Raw genomic sequence first — 23489 nt, forward strand, 5'->3', positions numbered from 1 at the left:
AGAAGGCATCTCTCTACCTGCTACAGGTAGTTGCAGACTATTATAATGTGGCCCTCCAGTGATGAGTTGCAGAGATATACTGTTGCACTCAGTTATCGGTCCATAACTAAAGTCATTAGAATCAATGTTTGCTATATATAAGAGCCGAGCTGGCAGAGTGGTTAGAGTGCAGTACTGCATTCTGCTGACTGCTGACTGCCTGCAATTTGGCAGTTCAAATCTCACCGGGCTCAAGGTTAATTCAGCCTTCCTTCCCTCTGTGGTAGGTAAAATGAAGGTCCAGATTGTTTGGGGCAATATGCTGACTCTGTAAACCACTTGGAGAGGGCTGTAAAAGTTCTATTGCTACAATGATGACAGCCAAAGTGGAGCAAACTGTGACTTGGTCCCATCGTGTGTGCCAAGTAACAGTATCACCTAAACAGTGGGAGCCATTTCATTCTTTGTGAAGAACTGAAGCTTTATCTGGATATGCCTTCAGTTATCTCAAAAGTTGCACGGAAGATGCATACAAATATGCCTGTCTCTTTCAGAGCATTCTGAAAAGCATGCAATTTTCATTCATCCTTGGGGCTAGATCTTAATATTTTATTTTTGAGAAACAAGAGTTTCAGGCACTCTTTTTTGTTATGCTTATTGGCCTTTGTAATTCTCTGGAAAGTTGCCTGAAGTTATTGCATTTAAATATGAGTTTTACAAATATATTTTATCATCCTCTATTGCTACCAGGCATTTTGTCTTTTGTATAAAGCATTACAAGATAAATTTTTTTTAAAAAAAAACACATCTTCAATAGCACCATGACTTGTTGCAATTTTTCAAGAACAACTGTAAATTTGAGTAACTATATACATAATCCATTAGCTTTTATTTTTTTTATTTAAAAAATGCCACAAATTCAGAAGATGCTTTTTCTCTTGTGTTGTTTCAAATATGCCTTTGGATATTTGTGCTCAAAAGAGATGGAAGTGTAATCTGTTTCTTGGAGCAGAACATTTTGTCTCAAAGGCTCACACAATAATGCATTTTAGCATTTGCTTCCCTTGATTTTCCTTTTATTACTGCTTCAGGACTTTCTTCAGAGTATTTTCCCTTCAATCAGTACATAAAAGTTAAACTTTTTTTCCCCTATAACAGATTGTTATGCCAAGCCCTCCATGGCTGAGATTTCTATTGGTTATTGTTTAGGTCCTCGTAAACAATGACAGCATGTTGAACTTGGCTTAGTGACTCAGTTGACATTGGGCAGCTTTCAACACAGAAACATCATTTCTGAGTAGCAAGATATTCCATTGAGCAAAATCTCCCAGTTCAAAGAGAATGTCGAAATCTGTTCTTCCACCTAATCTAAGAGTTCCAGGAGTCATCCAGAAATGCTAGTAAAATGTATACCTGCATCTTGAGACAATCGGTGCAGAAATGGCCAAGACTAAGCTATGCTAGTCTATGAAAAAAAAACCCTTCTGTTTATGCCTCTAGTGACAATCACAAATCTTCAGTGCCTTATCGTACCAAGAGGAGGACAATTCAATAGGGATGCAGTAAAGCATCTTCAACCAGCACACCTAATGATCAAAGATGATGCGATTGTGGATTCCAGAGTTGGAGAATTAAACTCTGGGAACTGCTAACCAACACTAGCAGAGCATTGGAGAGGAGTCATAATTGTTGAGGTGAACATATATTCTGAATGTGATACCTTCGACAGAATTCATCGTGGTCCAGGAAAAATTCAAAATATTTGGGTGATAGAATGTTTAGGTTGAATGTTTTTAAATTCACACTTAAGCAGGAGTAAGATTCACTTGATGGCTGTCACCACCAAGTGATTCTCTAATTAGCTTTATGTTTTTCATTGTGTATTTGAACTGAAAAACATTCAAGTTGAACAGATAGAAACACAAATGGATGACATTACAGACAATCCTACATAGCATATTCAGTTCAGCAGGTTAGTCCTACTGTGTTTAGGATTATTCCAGACAAGTACACATAGGATTGCAGACTAAATATGGGGGGGGGATAAGGTTGCCTAAGTAGGTAGCAGACATGACCCTTGCTTTTGTTCCTTAAGCAGTTGAACAAAGCTTGGAAGTAGAGAAATACAAACAGCCAATAACCTACTAGCATTAAAACAGATGTTTAAAACATCTTTCTAAAACTAGAAAGATGTTTAAAATTAGAGTATTCAGGTAGTGACCTCAGCTAAATGAAGAAGATAATCCATACCAGGATCTAGGAACAAACCAAATAGCAGCTCAATAATTCAGAGATGGGATTTGAAGAAATCAAGGGAATCAAAAAGTCAGATAACACCTCAAAAATATTGTTCTGATGCCAGCTGCTAAAGAAATATCACAGCAAATATCAACTCCCTTCATGTTCTCCATTCAGTTGGATCTTGCTCTTGAGGTCTTGCTTTTGCAAAGTCTATTTTTAATCCAGTACAGGTAGTCTTTGACTTACAACTTCAGTTGACCCCAAAATTTCCATTGCTAAGCAAGACAGTTAAATGAATTTATATGACTTTTCTTGCCAGAATTGTTAAGTGAACCGCTGCAGTTAAGTTACTACCATGGTTGTTAAGTGAATCTTGTGTCCTCATTGACTTTGTTTGTCAGAAGGTCACAAGAAATGATCACATGACCCTGCAGGACACTGTAACTGTTACATGCCAGTTGCCAAGCATCTTAATTTTGATCATATGTCCACAGGGATGCTGAAGTGATCATAAGTGTGAAAAGTTGTCATAACTCACTTTTTTCAGTGCTGCTGTAACTTGGCACTGTCACTAAAGGAATGGTCGGCCAAATCGGTAGTGGTTTGGTGGCATGGGTCACTGGAACTGGCAGCGACCCAGGCCTAGCACGCCCCCAAACCAGTTCTCCGGTCAGCGCTCTCAGCAACACCATCTTGTTTTTCAGTTCTGCGCATTCACAGAACAATTTTAATTGCATTGCGCATGTGTGAAGAGCGCACACGAGCAAACCAGCAGTAGTGCCGGCCAGAACCCACCTTTGCTGTACATGTCTTTGGACAGATACCTTCAAGTACCAGTACTTTCAAACAGTAATTCAGAATAGTCCCCAGCTATCAAAATATTACCCATCCTTGCTCCAGGACTTTCTATTTTAATGAAAAACAAGCAGTGGGATGGCAGACTTTCCTATCTACTACATGCAAGAGCAATTTTCCCCTAGGTTTTGTATCTCATTTCACAATTTTTTCTATCTATACTAATCATCATAATCCCCATTTCTGTGACAAAATGATTTTATCCTTTCCCCATGCAACTACTGTTAATTTTGTACCCCATATTACTTGTTTTCTTGTTTCTCGGAAGTAAAATAATAAATTGCAAAGAAGGAAAAATTTGTGATAAAATCACTTAAATACCAAACCTTGAATTTTCTTCTGCCAAACCCAAAATCAGGTGTTGTTTTTTTTGCACAGGTGAAAATCTTCAAGGGGGTAATTTTTCTCCTTGAAAGAAATAATATGTACACATACAAAAGAAGTCAGTATATAATATATAATACAGGAGAAAAAAAGGGGTCACCTAGACTGGAAAACAAAATTTAGGAAAGCTCTGTGGTATTATAAGCCTGCTAGCAAAGTTAAGCAAATTGTAGAAAAGTAGCTTTTATGTTGAATAGAACTTCATGGACCCTTTAAAATATAGGACAGAAATTTAGGACAGCTTATAGCAATCACCTATATCCTGTTGGTCTATGGATTTGTTAGACTTGGCATGCTAGAATGGCCAACCAGCATAACCAAATGGCCAACCAGCATAAAACAAACAAAAGAAAGGTGAACCTTGAATGCAACAAACCAATACATCTTTTGATTTATAAAGCACTGTCAGCAAAAAAGACTACAAACTGCCAAAACAGTGTATTCAGTTTGCCAAGCAAGTATTAAAGATTTCATTCTTTATTCTATTTTGGAATTCTGTTTTGGGTTTTAGAGACATAATTAATTGGTCAAATAGAACAGAGGCTTGGGTTCCCATGAATGGAGAGACCATGGCTTTCTTTTATACAGACACTAGCAAAATACCTGTGTTCCACTACGAAACTACCGCATGTGATTGGGCTTGATAAATTGGCACTTACAGCTTGAAAATCACCGAGTAGTTCCCATCGACCTTTCTTCTTCCTTTCTCTCCCTCAGGCTTGCCCCACAGAATCTTCCCCTATCCTATCCCCTTCTCTCCCCCAGGCTTGCCCCACAGAAAGCTCGCCTATCTAATCACGTTGCGTCCAAGGTGGCGCAGTGGTTAAATGCAGCACTGCAGGCTACTGCTAGATCAGCAGGTCAGCGGTTCAAATCTCACCGGCTCAGGGTTGACTCAGCCTTTCATCCTTCCGAGGTGGGTAAAATGAGGACCCAGATTGTTGGGGGCAATATGCTGACTCTCTGTAAACCGCTTAAAGAGGCCTGAAAGGCCTATGAAGCGGTATATAAGTCTACTGCTATTGCTATTGCTCTCCCTCAGGCTTGTCCCATAGAATCCTATCCTATTCCCTTCTCTCCCTCAGGCTTGCCCCATAGAAAGCTCGCCTATCTTATCCCCTTCTCTCCCTCAGGCTTGCCCCATAGAATCCTATCCTATCCTATTCCTTTCTCTCCCTCAGGCTTGGTCCACAGAAGCCCCGCCTATAATATTCCCTTCTCTCCTTCAGGTTTCCTTCACAGAAGCCCCACCTATCTTATCACCTTCTCTCCCTCAAGCTCCTTTCCAAACTCCCAGACAGGAGGCCGGATGAGCCCACATCCAAGTTTTCAGGTTGGGAGAGGGAATAAAACGTCTTAACTCCTTAGCATCGGAGCATGTTAATAATAATATACAAAATACTAACGTTATAATGGCCATTTCAAGAAATCCTTTGTTACCAAGCCCCTAGAAGCCAAGAGGAATATATGTGCCAAATTTCAAGTTTATAATTGGAGATTTCTGGAGATTTCATGATTCCTGTGTGAGTGTTGCTCAACAAGCAGTTGCTCAAAATCACATTTTGAGGTGGAAACAGGCAAATTGTGATGTAAATTCCAAATGAGACATGCAATAGGGCAGGAATTAAAAACCTCCCCACCCCCAAACTCAGTTTTCAGTTTTCTGCATCACCCTTTTTATTACAACCCAAATTTGAAGTGAGCCCTTGGGCACAACATGATCGAGGGATTCTTTCAACCCCTCTTGAGTTTTCCAAGGGTGATTCAAGGAAGGGTGTTTAGAAGTCAGTCCCATCACCCATTTAAACCACTGGACAGTTTGTTAATGTGTCTCCAAGCAACAATGAAGTGTAGGTTTTTTTTAAAAGACTATCTGAAATAGTCTGTTTAAATGGAAGAGTGCAATATAAACACATAAAACTTAATAGAGTGACAAAATTGAAGTTCTTTGTAAAAAAACAGATTATTCAACATGGAATAGTTATAATTAAGAATTGTTAAATTTCAGCTCAAATAATTTATTTTAAGTAACCTTACTCTCATTCTTAACATTTATAAGAGAGGGAATTGGTGAGATAACCCTATATCAGGAAATATTATCCTTTTTGAATATGTAATTTTGTAGAGTAGGATGCTATAAAACTGTGTTTGTCTTGCATTATGATTCTACAATCATCCCTCTGTTCATACTTGTTATACTGCATGCAAGCAAACACATAGTCTTAGACCATTATGCTTTTGGTATTGTTGGAAGTTATAACCCAACAATGTCCCAGAGAAATGAAATATTTTAGGAAATATTAAAAAGGGAGAATATTTCCCCTAAAAAGATAAGTAGGAACTCAAGAGAGGTAGAAACTCAGTCACCCCCCACCTTTGTCAATGGGCCATTAAAAGCCTGGCCCAGTCTAGTCTACATAACAAAGGTAGGATTAGCCTTCTGCTGCAACTCACCACAAGGCACCTGGGGAAATTACATCAGCCAGCAAGGCAACCAAACTTGGACTCAAAGCACAGCCTACAGAGTTGCCTCTGCATTGTCCATGGTTTGACAACCAATCAGAATACAAGCTCAAATTCAAAGTCCAGAGAGGGCATAAAACCAAGAACTTGCAGCATCTCGCCCCTTTTTCTTTTTCACCCAACAACTTGAAGCATGTGATCCTCGTTTTCTGTTCAGGAGCTCAAGCCATGTGATCCTGATCACCATTAAACGATCTTTCCAAGCAGCCTCCATGTTTCCGGTGTCTTTTCCCCCACTTGGAATTGAACCCAGAAGGACATTTCTTCCAACAGTATTAAAAACCTCTGATTTTCTGGTCTCCTTTGTATCACTGAGTGTAACGATCAAGATCAAATTGCATTTTTAAAATGTTGGGATTTTTTTTTTAAAAAATGTACTTATTTATTTGAAGTAGCCATCTTTGGAATTTAGCAGAAAAATGTTCTGGAGTACTAGTCTGGATTGGGATGAGGGCCATAAGGAAGGAAATTAGGGTAACACTTTTATTTCCAATTTAAATTCATATTGAAATGGTTACTTCCTGCAATAACAGCTGAGAGGGATTAGCAGGAATACAATCTTAGTGTGTGGGGCAATTAACTAATTGCCATTGTTTTCTAATCCATCCATTCACAGCTGTTATTTTTTAAAGGAAGAACAGTGAGCGTGTAATATCACATGTCATATAGTTTCTGAGATCACATATCTTCAGATTGGACACAAACTGATGCATTAGACTCACTCTCAAAAATAGACTGTAAATTGCTTAGCCTTTGAATGTTTAATTTTAACTACTGTAGCTTGTTAACATTGGAAAAAATAATAGAAATTCACACAGGAATGGATTGTTAAGAAATGGATAATTGATTAGGAATGCTAAATTGTGCTTGAAAACAGAAACACAGTTGTATCCAATAGGGGTTAACAAGAACAGCCAGATAATGTGCAACTTTCAGCTGCTTGTGATTAAGAACAGCTGACTTAAATTTATGTGTCTGCGTGTAAGTGTATAAGTGTACAATCAGATTTTCAACTCCAATATTTACATCCTTTAAAAAGAAACAACAAATATATTCACTTGTCTGGAAATTAATCATTTTCTCATCCGTTTAAATTTTAATTAAGAGAGAAAGCAGATTTACAACAATTCAAGACCTCTGGAATTTTATGTTAGCTTTAAAACAGCTACTGGAGTCTAATTTTGAGTACTATATTTGAATCTTTTCATAGAAGGCAACTTTGAGATAATCTAGTCCAACCCACTAAATTCTGGATTTGTTTTATCCTATGTAAATAAGTTCATTTTCCTCCTCCTATTAATTTTCTGTATGGAGAAAATAATACAGATATTAATATCATTTAGTTTTATCATTTAAGGAAGATTTAGATCTTTCTGTTTTCAAGCACAATTTAGCATTCCTAATCAATTATCCATTTCTTAACAATCCATTCCTGTGTGAATTTCTATTATTTTTTCCAATGTTAACAAGCTACAGTAGTTAACTGATCTCAGAAACTATGTGACATGTGATATGGGGGAAAATAATGGAGGCTTTTATAGACGTGATCTTCTCAATTACAAAGATGAAATAAATTAAACATTAATTGCCTCTTGGATTTCATTTTTTGGGGGAGAGTATTTTGTCATCCTTGGGAATTAACATACATGAACCCACAATAGTGTCATATACTTGTAATCAATATCATAAAACATTTCAAAACATGCCTCTCCATTGTCAGAAGCAAACTTGCATGTTGGAATCCCTGCTGAATTATTGGGGCTGAGGGGGGGGGGAGTTTAGATTTGGAAATCAGCTAGTTTCTTTTTTTAAATACCCAGATCTCTTAAGAGAGGGGATGAGGTTTGGTTTCCTATGGAACTGCATAAAATTTTCATAGAACCTTAGTTGTACACAGACCTCCCTTTTAAAAAAAAAATCACAATATTCTGCTAATAATGTCATTATAGGCCCTTGATAATACTTAGCATAATGATGCAAATTTTGGAAGTCTCTAGAGATTTGGAGTCTTTCTTCAGTATTTCAGAGATACTGAATGTTATGAGGACTCAAATTGGCAACAAACAGCGGGAAGAAGGCTGAAGCTCTTTGGCAACCTAATAAAAATCTAATAAAATGCAAAAGTTGCTAAATCAGGCAAGGTCACTGAAGAAGTATAATTTGATCTGTGCTATTTGTGCAGCAAGCTAACCCCTTTCCATTAAAGCAAAATGTTAGGGGAAAGGACAGATGTCAGCAGTATGGTTCTCTTTCTTTTTTTAAATCCGAACTTGATCTAAACTGTTTTATACTCTTTTAAATATAGACATTAATCAAAAAAATAAAAATAAACTTAGGATAGGAATGAATTCAAACTCTTGGATAATGTACAAGAGAGGCTGCAAATCAGAAGGGATGCCTTATTAGTGTACCTTGTCTTGTGTCCTCTATGAGCATTTAATGAACAAGCTGGAGAAAATAAGGAATCAAGAAATGGTGAAATGGTTTGATCACATTGTTTACTATAATTAATAATAATGTCTAAATCAATTATCTCCAATATTATATGCCCCAGGAGTAAAATTGTAAAACTTGGAATTTACAGATGGTATGCTTTGTAATGTGAAATTGTATGTTTTAAAGTCAGGTGGCAAAAACATTGGGTCTATGGAGTAAAATTTTATTTTATTTATTCTCTTTGGTTATATTGCTTATATGTGATGCTCCACTATTGGTTCTTTTTTAAGCTGAGTATCCATTATCCCAAGTTGTATAATGATTAAAGTGTGGGAAGATACAGGCTCTAGTCCTTAACCAAGGCGTGTACCTTAGGTGAATTTAGATAGGCCTCCTCTCTTGGCCTGATTTAATGTCTCAGGGTTATTGAGGGGGGAAATAGGAGAAGAGATACCTATATGGTTTGAGATTCTGAATAAAGATAGTATATAAAGCTAATAAATAAAAACATATATACTATATATATATATATATATATATATATATATATATATATATGTATGTATGTATGTATGTATGTATATGTGTGTGTGTGTGTGTGTGTGTGTGTGTGTGTGTATATATATATATATATATATATATATATATATACATACATACATACATACATACATACATACATACATACATATATATACACTTAAAGTCACAACCCCTGGTATGCCCAAGTATGGGAGGAAGGTCACACTTCCACTCTCTGTCATTAGGCTTGTCACAAGAGACCATCCAGACAGAAACCCAATATTTTTTACTGTTGCCTTTTTATTACATTTGTTATATTTATGCTGATAAATAAATAAAGGGAGACTAGTATAGATCTATTTCAAGCTATTTAGCTCTCATCAGCTAGCCATACCCAAGTTTGGGAATCGAACCTGTGCTCCATTGCCTCCCAGGCAATGGTAGGCAATGGGAGCACAGGTTCGATTCCCAAACTTGGGTATGGCTAGCTGATGAGAGCTAAATAGCTTGAAATAGATCTATACTAGTCTCCCTTTATTTATTTATCAGCATAAATATAACATATATATATATATATATATATATATATATATATATATATATATATATATATATGTATGTTTTTATTTATTAGTTTTATATACTATCTTTACTTGTGTGTGTTTGTGTATGTGTGTGTGTATTCAAATTCAGAGCCTTGTCCCAAGTAATAAATTATTTGGGATATGGCTGTCCAAAGTTAAATATCAACAATAAATTTAAAAAACCAACCTCTTGAAGTCATTTGATCTACTCATGAATAATCCTTATGATTACATAGTTGTATCTGAAATTTAACCAAAACTTTCTTTTCATCCCTTTTCTATTCATCAGTTTTTGTTCTACCCTCTTCTTTGACCATTCTTACACTGTGTAAAGATACTGTCTATTTTGTTGTATCTCCATTTACCAGTAATCATTTCTATAGTAGGCTAAATAAACTCAGCTGCTGCAAGCCTTTTTTCTCATAGGACATTGTTGTCCTTTCTGGATTGATTTCCTTAAGTCCTTTCAGAGTCCATGTTAGATCTGAAATTCATCATTTTAATAAATTTATAACTCTGTGTGGTAGGAGGTAGAATGGAGCCCAGTGGTGTAATCAGCTACATTCATAATTGGAAATAAACCTGGTTCTGATTTGTCCTTTTACTGAACTGTAAGAGCTAGTAGTGGAGCTACTAAATAATCTTTACATATCAATTACTGAAAGCAGATTTAAAAGCACTTAGAAAGGTAACTCTTTAAATCATGCATGTCAGTTTTATTTTGTAGATATTTATATAGTTCTCTTTCCTTGTTATTACAATACTAACAATTGTTGAAGCATCATGAAATGGAATAGCCGTCCATTTGACTTGTAAAACTTCAGCATTAGGTGCCTTTTAAATATTAATTTTATGCATTTGTGTGTACAGCAGTAAAGAAATCTTAATGGAATACTCTAGGAAGATCTCTATAAATAGTGTACACCTTGAGGGAGGGATTCACCTTGAGCATTCACCAATTTGATCAGTATTTTATCTTTCAAGAGAGAGGGGGAGAAATAATTTTCCCTTAGGCAAGAGTTTTAACATTACTAAAAAGAGTTTACTCTCTATTTTTATTTGTTTTACAGACAAGGAGCCCAAAGCTTTCTCAAAGCCCACAGCCCAGCTTGGGGGATCAAGCTGAATATTTGTCAGAGGTATCTGTTGACTCCTTGGAAGTCATGTCAGAAGCAGAGCCCCTGTCTCCTTTTGCAAGAGGAAGCCGTACTCGAGCAAGTCTTCCTGTTGTGAGGACAACAAATCAAACAAAAGAAAGATCTCTAGGTAAGACATCACCCATAGGAATCTGTTTAAGGTTATGCTTTACAATTTCAAGTAGCTTTGAGTATACAGCTCTATGTACAAGTTTGTATATATGATATACAATGAACAAGAGACAGATACAAATAGACCTAAGGGGAGTTTTAATTTTTGAGTTATCACCTCCAAGAGAGAACATTCTTCTGAGACCAGAGGCAACATTCTTATGGGATCAACTGAGCATCTTCTGCATGTTCAAAATTAGTTGCGTGGAAAATTGAATATTGTTATAAAATGTTTCAGGAAACATTTTTGGTCATTATGGAAGTGACTGCTACTTTCCTAGACGTAAATCATCCAGAACAGGAAGTAGTTTGTATCTGCTAGATACAGTTTGGCTCTTTTAAAATCCTTGAATTTAATAAAGTTATGTGAACTCAGCTTTCCAGTTATCTCTCCCCATAAATAAGTAATTTTTCTTTAAATTACATTTTATTTTCTATGCAAATATAAAAAACAGGAGTCCAAATCAGAAACTTAAAGCTGTTTCGGCGAGGTCTCACTCGCCATCTTCAGGCTGAGTTTTGGGCTTAAAGCATGGTCAGAACTGCCGAAAAGTTGCCAAGACAATCTCAATCTTACATGGGAAAAGGCCCAAATACAACTACACCTACACACGTGAAAATCTACGAATATATATATGTGTGTGTGTGTGTGTTTTGTATTTGTACTGATAAATAAATAAAGGGAGACTAGTATAGATCTATTTCAAGCTATTTAGCTCTCATCAGCTAGCCATACCCGTACTGGGATTCGAACCTGTGCTGTATTACATCTTAGGCAGACGTCTTAGCCATTAAGCCACAGGTCCTCCTCCTTATCAGCTGAAGCCAGGGAAGAAGGTATATATTTAGTGTCACAACCCCTGGTATGCCCCAATTATGGGAGGAAGCTAACTGCTTCCAACCCTTTATTTATTTATCAGCACAAATACAACACAAATATAACAAAGGCAACAGTAAAAATATTGGGTTTCTGTCATGATGGACTCTTGTGATGAGCCGATTGACAGATAATGGAAGCAGTTAGCTTCCTCCCATAATTGGGGCATACCAGGGGTTGTGACACTAAAATATATACCTATATACTAAATATATGGTATATATATATATATATGGTATGCCCAAATATGGGAGGAAGTTCACTACTTCCATTCTCTGTCCATCGGTTCGTCATAAGAAACCATCCAGACAGAAACCCAATATTTTTACTGTTGCCTTTGTTACGTTTGTGTTGTATTTGTGCATTTTTATTTATTTATCAGCACAAATACAACATATATACATACAAACACACACACACACACACACACACACACACACAATATATATATGTTGTATTTGTGCTGATAAATAAATAAAGGGAGACTAGTATGGATAGATATTTGGGCATACCAGGGGTTGTAACTCTAATAGATAACTCTAATATATATATATAAAGTCACAACCCCTGGTATGCCCAAATGTGGGAGGAAGTTTACTACTTCCATTCTCTGTCAATCGGCTCGTCACAACCCCTGGTAAGCCCCAATTATGGGAGGAAGCTAACTGTTTCCATCATCTGTCAATCGGCTCGTCACAAGAGTCCATCACGACAGAAACCCAATGTTTTTACTGTTGCCTTTGTTATATTTGTGTTTTTTATTTGTGCTGATAAATAAATAAAGGGAGACTATACTAGTCTCCCTTCATTTATTTATCAGCACAAATAAAACACACACACACACATATGTGTGCAACACACACACACACACACACACATAATATAAATATAAATATAAATATAAATAATATAAATATAAATAATATAAATATAAATATAAATATAAATATAAATATAAATATAAATATAAATATAAATATAAATAATATAAATATAAATATAAATATAAATATAAATATAAATATAAATATAAATATAAATATAAATATAAATATAAATATAAATATAAATATAAATATAAATATAAATATAAATATAAATAAAACAGGACAACGGCATTACCCTTCTCCCTTACATCAAAGGCACCACAGATAAAATCAGCAAAATTCTCCACAAACACAATATCAAGACAGCCTTCAACACTGACCAAAAAATAGCTTAAGAAACCCCAAATTCAAAATCCAGCTGGAAAACCAAGGAGTCTACGAAATACCATGCAAAATCTGCCTTGCAACATACATAGGACAAACGAACAGGAGAATAAATGCACACATTGCAGAACACAAGAACGCAATAAGAAAAAAAAACAGAAAAAACTTCCTCCCTTTTCTAGCACTTTAAAGCTACAGGACATAAAATTAATTTTGAAGGAACCAGGTTAATCTCCAAAACTGAACACTTCAACATGGAGTTTAATTATGGAAGCTATCAAAATAGAGAAACACCCCCACAACATGAATAAACGTGATGATACCTCCCGCCTACCAAACATCTGGAAACCAGGCCTAGTCAACAAATGAGCCCCATCTGCCACCCAGGCTGTTACAACACGAAACAACAAGAGACGCACAGCCGGCACCAATCAGCACCAATCTACCAATCATGATACAACCACACAACCAATCATTGCACTTACTGAAATGAAGCCAGCACTCCACACACCCCCACCAAGATTTATAGAAAGACGGCAGTTCTAATCACACTTTAAGCCCAACACCCAGCCTGAAGATGGCAAGTGAGACCTCACCGAAACATTGCCAAGACCATGTGTGTGTGTGTGTGTGTGTGTGTGTGTGTTTGTGTGTGTGTTGTATTTGTATCCAACAGTAAAAATATTGGGTTTCTGTCGTGATGGACTCTTGTAACGAGCTGATGGACAGATAATGGAAGCTGTTAGCTTCCTCCCATAATTGGGGCTTACCAGGGGTTGTGACAATATATATATATATCAATATATATCAATATATCTATCTATCTATCTATCTATCTATCTATCTATCTATCTATCTATCTATCTCTCTCTCTCTCTCTCTCTCTCTCTATATATATATATATATATATATATATATATATATATATATATATATATATATATATATATATATATATATATATATATATGACAAGTTCTGCAATTATGTTATTACCTTTTAACTCAATGTACATAGTATAAAAGCAGTGGAAAATTAAAGATAAAATTGCATGTCAAGTGCAAATGTTTAGGGCCCCTAATGGTGAAAGTTTACAATATGTAAATATAGGAAGAGAGATATTCTTCAAATATTGGCTATCCTTCCAATAATGTCTTTTTATGTCTTTTTTAAATGTCTTTTTAAAAACTCTGCAATATTCATTTTTTTTCCTTCCTGTTCATTTTTCAAACCATTAATAACATTGAGTATCTTTAAATAAATGTTTCAGAATAGAATTACTGTGTGAATTTCTCTCCAGAAGGGAAACAGTCTAACACCAAGCCACATATTATGAACCAACATTGCATTTTGAATACCACATCTCCAAGTAACTAAACCTTTCAGCTTCTTTGGGAAAAAATTATAGGCCTGAAATTAAGAGGCATTTTTTTTTTGGTCAAAATTAACTTAAAGTTAGATTTATACCCAAGTGATCCATAGATTCTGAAATGACACTTTATATATTCCACGCCTCTGTGTTGTCTTGAGCATTCATTGTTTCATATTCTAATAATTCCATAAACTTAAACAACTGCAGTGATCTGCTTAACAACCATGGCAAAAAAAAAAGTCGGAAAATCGGGCTTGATTCCCTTAATAACCACCAAATGAAATTCTGATCCTAACTGTGATCATAAATAAAGAACTTCCTACAAACACACAAAAAATATTGTGGGTGGATTGCAGTGAGAGGATCTCTATGCTGTTTATATATGGGCTAAATCTGCTTCAAGCTGCAGGATAGAGAGTAAATTTGTAATTTATTTTGCCAAAGAAGGGAGGAACATTTGTTAGATGCAGGTCACTGAGCTCCATGGCCCATGAGTTACAGAAGTATCTTTTCTCCTTTTAGACCAGACTTGTTGAGCCAGGAACTTAATCAGTCCCCAGCTCAGGACATCCCTTTTGCCTTTGAACCCACAGCATCTTGTAATTTAATTGTTTTGGAATCAATCCTTACAATTAGCTACTCAAGGAGGAGGCAAAATACTATCATAATATACAATCGGGGTGTTCTCTATATAAGGCAGTGAATTGCTGAGGCAGGCAAAAGGTTATTAACATAATGATGTTCCTGTCCAGCAGGATCCCAGCTCCCAATGTGCAGAGTAGGATAAAATTAGATGTGTGGGTCATTAATCACAGTTGCTCATAAACTCTGAATGTAGTGGTTTATTTATTATGCTAACAATCCTGAGCCATTTTTTCCCCCAAGACCGCTTTGATATCTGATATGTAACAGACTTTCTTAAACAGTCCAGAAAAATTGTAATTCAAACACTTAACTTATTTTTCCAAAGCGAAGACAGACTAAAAATAAAAAAAGGCTGTATCTTCCATATATTTTAAAGTAACGAATGCACTTCACTAGTTATTACATTTTCCTTTTCATGCCGGGGGCCCTTCTGATGTGTTTGACTGGCTGGGAATTATGATTGCCGTAGTCTTAATCTATGTGAAGGATTCCAAACTGAAGGATACACTACTGAAAGCACAGATTGCAAGTTTGGAACTTAGTTATCTGACATGGCCTCACACCTTCTTATATAGAATAATTCTGTGGTTGTTGTCCTTCTCGCACTAGGACTGCATATTACAGAAAAGAAATGTGCAGCCATTTAGGAATCCAATGATTAAATAACCCGATGGTCTATGATCAGATATAAAATTAAGGTAACTAGTCTTGGTTTGGGTTTATTTGGATCCATGAACAATATAACACTTTGAATACAGGTCTCAACTTATGACCAGTTTTCTAGTGACTATTAAACTGCAAGAGTGCTGAATGAACGATGATTATGACTGAAGCTTGGAGTTACAGCTATCTCAATCTCATGTGATTGTGCCCTTGGTGCTTGGCAATCTATTCACGTTTATGAATAGTTAAGAAGCACCCTGTGATCATGTGATCACCATTTGTAACCTTTCCTGCCAGCTTCCCCAAAAAATCAGTGTAGTAATTTTCTCCCACCTTTGCACCTTCTCCAGCCCTCTGGGCTTGTATCATGTTAGCCACTCAAGCATCATCACACCCTGACTTTTGTGGCATCTGTCATACCCTTCACATCATTCACGCATCCCTGTACACATGGCACTTCTCACACATCCTTATATATTCTTCTTGACCCTCCCCGAATCCCGTGTACTCCCCCACTCTCTCCTGCATTCAGCAGCAACCACTTACCTGCCTGCTTGCCTGGGACTTTCAACTTCCTGCTGGCTTCCCCATTGACTTTGATACACCAACTGTGGGATTCAGTTAACGTCAGCAACTGGGATTGCAGGGATTGCTGTTACTCAGTGAGACAGTCATGTGGTACTATCACGTTGAGACAACAGGAATTCTTAGGAAGTTCCAATTGTACTCTTAAGCTGATGATGAATTGTAAAAAAAAATGGACAAATATGTATGTATCATATACATTACCCTAAGGGTTTTGTTCTAATTGCAGAATTTAGTTAATTGTGCATTCTAAGTTTATTTGGGCCATATGCCAGTATCTGTGCAATTAAATTCAAGTGGAATACCAATTCTTTGATTCAGTGTGTTATAAAGAATGCCTGTGTCATATTTAGAAGCTATTAGAACTATGAAGATATAGATTTTGTCACTGACTGAATTGTGGACTTTAGTTTTATAAGCTCTGGATGTTATCTTCATATTTGAAAGGTTATTGTTGTTGTTGTTATTATTATTATTATTACACTTAGTTCTAGTATGCTAATTTAACTCTGATGTGAGTTTTGGGCTTTCTTTCCAATTCTATTCAATGACTTGTTCCATAATTGTTCTAAATCTACCTTGACAACATTGTTGCTTCATGATATACAGAAGGTTATTGAAAAAAATATAAGTTACAGTTTCAGAGCATCCTGAATTTGTAGAAAATAAATTAATTGGACTCTTGGTTTCACAATTGAATGTAATAATGAGATACAGCTGACTGCACTTATTAATGATCTCTGGAGAGCTCAGTAGAGTGATGATTTGTCCAGCTCAGCCCCCATTGATCTCGCAATGGCTTTGATGCCATTAATCATACAAAATATTTTTGTGGACTATCTGAGAGTGTTGAGAATATGGGCTGGAGGTTGTGCTGGTTCTCCTTCCTCTAAGGACAATTTGATATTGATATTTGATATTGGGGGAGAAGAGGTCTCAATTCTGTCCCAAGTCTTTTTTAACTTCTACACGAAGCTGCTGGGTTAAATTATTTGGGGCCATAGGATTAAGTGTCACCAAAATGCTGATAATACTCAGATATGTATATCTACAGTATTATCTCTAACAAATCAAGTCTTGTTATCAAGGTTCTTTCCATCTCCATTGAGACCTCTTCTCTCACAATATCAAATGGAATTGTCCTCAGAGGAAGGAGAACCAGCACATCATCATGCCCATACTCTCAACCCTCTCGTCCACAAGGATATTTTTTTATCATTAAAGCCATCGAACGATTAATGGGGGCTGTGCTAGAGAAACCACCATTATATTGATCTCTCCAGAGATCATGGAGGCTATGAGATCTGGAGAATGGAAGCACAGATTTCAGCTTAACCTTAGCATGATCAGAGGGACTGTGGATTTTAGGGCACTCTAGATCTGTGGATACTGCACCATTAATTCTAGATAGAGTAACTCTTGTCTAGACAGAACTGATGTGCAGTCTGGAGAAACTCAGCTTTTTTGGGGGGGAGCAGTTCCTGCACTCTTGGTTTCTGCTCAAGGAGCAGGTGTGGCCAGGAAAGTCTTTGCACAAATTTATCTTATGCTCCAATTACCTTTGTTCCTAGACAGAGAAGTTTTTTGCTGAAGGTTATTCATACTTTGGGTCAATTCCTGCTTAATTTCTACAATGATTTCTACTTCGACATGCCCTTTAACACCTTTCAGAAGTTCAGAATCCAGTAGCATAAATAATTACATACACACAATTCTAATTCATTGTAACATATCTTTTCTTTAGTTAATTGGCTCCCAATCAATTTTCAGGTGCAATTCACCTATAAAGCATTTTCTGATTTAGAACCAGTTATTTGCTGGACTCTCCATCTTTGATTATTTTTGCCTGTCTTTGAGACCCCGAAGAGGATAAGGATGCTGTGGGCCCTTTCTACTAAACAATGTAATCTGGTGGGACCCAGAGGATCTTTATTGTGGCACTTGTCCTGTGAAATAGCCTATCCTATTGGGGCCATTACAAGACCGAGTGGCTGTTGTGCTTCCCCCCCAATAATTTGGCTAATATACCAACACTTAGGCTGGGGGGTCAAATTTTATACCCCTCAGATAGGGTCCGCAACTTAGGAGTCCTCCTGGACCCACAGCTGACTTTTGATCACCAGCTGTCAGCTGTGACCAGGGGGGCATTTGCCCAGGTTCGCCTGGTCCGCCAGTTGCGGCCCTACCTAGACCGGGGGGCTCTCACAACAGTCACTCGAGCCCTTGTGATCTCTAGACTGGAATACTGCAATGGGCTCTACATGGGGTTGCCCTTGAAGTGCATCCGGCGACTGCAGCTAGTCCAGAATGCAGCCGCGCGAGTGATAGTGGGCGCACCGCGGTTCGCCCACGTTACACCTGTCCTCCGCGAGCTGCACTGGCTACCTGTTGGTCTCCGGGTGCGCTTCAGGGTACTGATGACCACCTTTAAAGCACTCCATGGTAGTGGATCTGAGTACTTGAGAGACCGCCTTCTGCCGATTACTTCCCTAAATCGACCAATTAGATCGCACAGACTGGGCCTCCTCCGAATCCCATCTGCCAGTCAATGCCGACTGGCGACCACACGGAGGAGAGCCTTTTCTGTTGCTGCTCCGACCCTGTGGAACGAGCTCCCCATGGAGATCCGTACCCTCACCACTATCCAGACCTTCCGCGCAGCCCTCAAGATCTGGCTCTCCCAGCAGGCCTGGGGATAGGCTTCCAATTCACCCGCCCGAGTGTTTGATTGTTGAATGAAAGTTGTGTTTTACTATCTTTTCTTTGTTCACATATTGTTTTGTTTTTGACCTTGCACCCCCCCCCCCCTGTGGTTGTAAGCCGCCCTGAGTCCCCTCAGGGAAAAGGGCGGCATATAAATCCCAATAAACCTAAACCTAAACCATTAGGATAGCCCAAACCCAGTTGGCCTTTTACAATACATTGACAACATCAACTTTTCCTTGGGCTTTGGAGCAGGATGATGGGTGGGATGAGCTGCCTTTAGAGGTATTGGTTTGAATGAAAGATTGTTGGTGTTGGTATTTAAACTGTTGTTTGGGGTATTTTTAATTTTAATTGTTTTAATCTGATATTAGCTACCCAAAGTGTTATGTGAGAGGGGCAGCCATACAAAATGAATTCATGAATCTCTTCTATTCAGTTATAGAAATTAGTATGGTAAAACCTTTCTTAATACAATAACCAGCAATTAAAATTAAATTTCTCATTTATGTTATTTATTCATTTGTATTTATATTCATTCATTCATTTATTCAATTTCTATAGCCACCCATCTCAGCCAATGTCTCTGGGCAGCTTACAATCTGTTTATAGTTCAATGTTCTTATCAATATGTTTTGTTTAGTGACTGTACATAAGTAGAGTAAGAGATCACAGTAATTATTTTACTGAAAATATTTCAGTGCCATATGACTGCTTTGAATAACTAGAGAACAATATTTTCCTTTCATATCTCATGCTGGTATTCAACTCTATTGACTTTACATATATGGCAAATTTGTATATATACAGTATTTATCTCTACTTTTTACTAGTATTTTTGATTTTTTTTTCTTTAGGTATCTTCAATTAAAAATTAAAAAACTCTCTACTCACTAATGCAACATCTAAGACTGAATGTTTATACTTGTGCTGTGATAAGCTAAAATTGAGATTGCACAGAAACTCCTGAATGGCAGTTCATGAGTTTGGGTTATAAACCAATGTCATTCCAAGAACTTTGGCTTTGTAACCAGAGTTGATAATGCTGATTTCAGCCCACATGACAGGCATCTCTTCTGTCCCCTCATCCATGCTTCTGCTTATCACGCAAAGTCTTGAATGTATTTTGAATGGTGTTCCATTTCACTTTGTAGAGCAACTCAAATGAGGAGTCAAATTCTTCTGAGATGGGAAAAAGTTTATTGTTTTTTTTAAATAATTTTTTTTATTTTTTTGTTACATAAACAACACATGCCCACAACAGTGGTGGGGAAAAATCAAAACACAAAAAAGACAAAAAACAAAAAACAAGGCAGAGAAAAAAAAACAAAAAAAAAACCACACAACAAGTATATGTTATAAAAAAAGTATATCAGCTGGTTACAACATGTTTTTGTGCATCTCTTCCATTAATTCATATTAATTCAAATATCTTAACTCAAATGTTTACCATATTAACATCATCATACCTCCACTTTTAGTTGACTACAGTTGTTTAAACATCCTTCATCCTTAACTATGCCAAAGATTTAATCCATAACCACATGCTGACATTTCATTTACTTGTTTATAAAATCCTCCATTAACATCAAATCCTCATATCCTGTTTTAGCTAAACATCCATAATATTTAATACCAAAAATTCCATTCTCCATGTATATAGTTTATTATCATTCTCCTTTCTTTATGTAATTATATCATATATCTTGGCATTTTCCCCATATTAGTTAAGATTTAACTGTATATAGTTTTATTTTATTTTTTAATAATGATAATTATTGTGATTAATAACCTTTATATATGGTCCAAAGATATTTCTAACCTTCCCTTCTCATATCCAATTATTATTTATCATATCAACTCCACATTATATACATTACTATCATTATGGTTTATGGTTTATGGTTTATGGTTTATTAACATTTATAGGCCGCCCTTTTCCCTGAGGGGACTCAGGGCGGCTTACATAGGATCAGGGGAGGGTAATACAAACAGTGACATAAACAAACATAGAGTAAAATAATAAGCAACATTCATTCATCATTCGGGAGGGGCGATTATCTTTGTCCCCAGGCCTGACGGGCTAGCCAGGTCTTAAGGGCTATGCGGAAGGCCTGGACGGTGGTGAGGGTACGAATCTCCATGGGGAGTTCGTTCCAAAGGGTCGGAGCTACTACCGAAAAGGCCCTCCTCCTTGTGGTTGCCAGCCGGCACTGGCTGGCAGATGGGATTCGGAGGAGGCCCAATCTATGAGATCTAATTGGTCGCAGGGAGGTAATTGGCAGAAGGCGGTCTCTCAAGTACGCAGATCCACTACCATGGAGCGCTTTATGGGTGACTAGCAGCACCTTGAAGCGCACCCGGAGATCGACAGGTAGCCAGCGCAGCTCGCGGAGGAAAGGTGTTATGTGGGTGAACCGAGGTGCACCCACGATCACTCGCGCGGCCGCGTTCTGGACTAGCTGAAGTCGCCGGATGCTCTTCAAGGGCAGCCCCATGTAGAGCACATTGCAGTATTCCAGCCTAGAGGTCACAAGGGCCCGAGTGACTGTTGTGAGAGCCTCCCGATTCAGGTAGGGTCGCAACTGGCGCACCAGGCGAACCTGGGCAAATGCCCCCCTGGTCACAGCCGTCAGGTGGTGATCAAAGGATAGCTGTGGGTCCAGGAGGACTCCCAAGTTGCGAACCCTCTCTGAGGGGTGTAGAATTTGACCCCCCAGCCTGAGTGATGGAATACTGGTCGAATTGTTGGGAGGGAAGCCCAACAGCCACTCGGTCTTTTCCGGGTTGAGTACAAGCTTGTTAGCCCTCATCCAGTCCATAACGGCCTCAAGGCCTCGGTTCATCACGTCCGCCGCTTCATTGAGTTGGCACGGGGCGGACAGATACAACTGGGTATCGTCCGCATATTGCGAATGATCTCTCCCATATTATTATATAATTATAATTATTAATTATTAATAATAATTATCAATTATTATTCAACTATATCTATTACAAATGAATTTAATTAGGTTTAACTAATTTTGAATTGTATTCTTCCATCTATCAGCCTGTGTCTCTCCAGTAACAAAACCTCCTTAATCCTGTTGCCATTCGTGGATCAAGTTCTCTAAACGTCTTTATGAGCAAGTCCATACAAAAAAATCTTTGTACCTTTTTGCTTAAGGTGCCTCTCATATAATGCTGCCGTCCTCTGTTTATTCCCTTTTTCAGCTTGTCTTTAATTCTCAGTGGTGGTATCAAAAGTTTTGCAGATGTTATTTCATAAAGTATAAATTCTTTAATGCTTCTCACTCCTCTTACACTCTGTCTTTCGAAGTAAATCTTCTGTGTAGCTGCCCCCCCTTCAGACATTCCAACTTTTTCTCCCTCAGAGGTAAACCAGTTGCCCGGAATATCAGCAAGTTGAAAATCTTCATCTCTGACATCCTTCGTTTGTATTTCAGGAACATTCAAACATTCAACATTCTCATTTTTTTCTTCATATTTTGTTGCTAGAAACAGCAGATAATCCAGCTTCCTCTCAAATCTATCATATGTGGCAGATAATTTTTGTAGTGCGGAAGAAAGCATTTGAAATGAATCATTTGGAACTTGAATAGACGCCATCTTTGTACGCAGTTAGTATTTTTCCTTTGGAAACTCTAAGGTATTTGCAAGTAAAAACAAGCTGGGAGCTGTACAATCTTATCTGATCTTAGACCAATCCAGCCAAGCAATAAAAGTGTTAAGTTGTAAGGAGCCAAATTATAGTGAATTGGTTTACAGCCCACTTACAGAGGGTCAGAGGAGATGTTGGAGTAATCTTTCCTTTGTCCATGTAAATAGCATTTAAAACATTTAAAAAATAGGGTAACCACCATCCATAAACCAATAAAGAGATCAAAATCGCTGCTAGATTCTTCTATTCTTTGGTTTCAATTAGCTTAAATTTTTATGTGGACCGTCTTTCTCTGAGTAATAAAATCACCTTACCAGCTGGAAAACACTTTCGCCATTCTTTGGAACTATCTGCAGTTTCGGTTAGCTTGCGGCTAATCCAGAAGTCACTGGCAAAGGAGGTTAAATTCCAAGCCCCCAGGGACTTTGCAAACGTCTCTGGGGTCACTGGATCTCCTCCTACCTTTCACTGTCTCTCCGGGACAGCTTGGGTTCAAAATGAACCGTCCAATTCCTTCGGAATAGGGGAATTTCAGGAGTAGCCTGAAAATCCGTCTTCTCACTGCTAAGCCCCGCCTTCTTCCCCGGAAAAAGTTTATTGTTAACACACCTGGTTACCAGTCAGAGATATACATCTGGATAAAATTGACACAACCCTTAATCTTTTGGGTCTGAGTAGATTTGAGGGCAGACTTTTAATCTAAATTATGCTCATCTTTTCTTTTCTATAATGATTTTAAAAGTGGGGGGTTTCTGCTTAGAATTGTTGGTTTTATTATTTCTGAATGGAAAATGTCAATTTGAATTTGAATTTGAATTTACTTTATTTGTATGCCGCCCTTTTCCCTGAAAGGGACTCAGGGCGGCTCACAATTCAAGGGAGGGGAAAAACAAACAAAATTACAAAATATAAAGACCATACACAGTTAAAAAAACACA

General features: G+C 37.4%; 1 protein-coding gene across 8 annotated transcripts in view; it reads left to right on the top strand.

The window, feature by feature from the left end:
* KIAA1217 (KIAA1217 ortholog) overlaps nucleotides 1-23489 on the top strand; it is a 232667-nt gene that overhangs the window by 101123 nt on the left and 108055 nt on the right. For all 8 annotated transcript variants that reach the window (XM_032237947.1, XM_032237946.1, XM_032237942.1 and 5 more), the window contains one exon: nucleotides 10595-10790. In XM_032237947.1, the coding sequence (XP_032093838.1) occupies nucleotides 10595-10790 (196 nt within the window). The remainder of the gene's footprint in view (nucleotides 1-10594; nucleotides 10791-23489) is intronic.

The sequence above is a fragment of the Thamnophis elegans genome, chromosome Z (genome assembly GCF_009769535.1).
Source record: "Thamnophis elegans isolate rThaEle1 chromosome Z, rThaEle1.pri, whole genome shotgun sequence".
NCBI classification, from domain to species: Eukaryota; Metazoa; Chordata; class Lepidosauria; order Squamata; family Colubridae; genus Thamnophis; species Thamnophis elegans.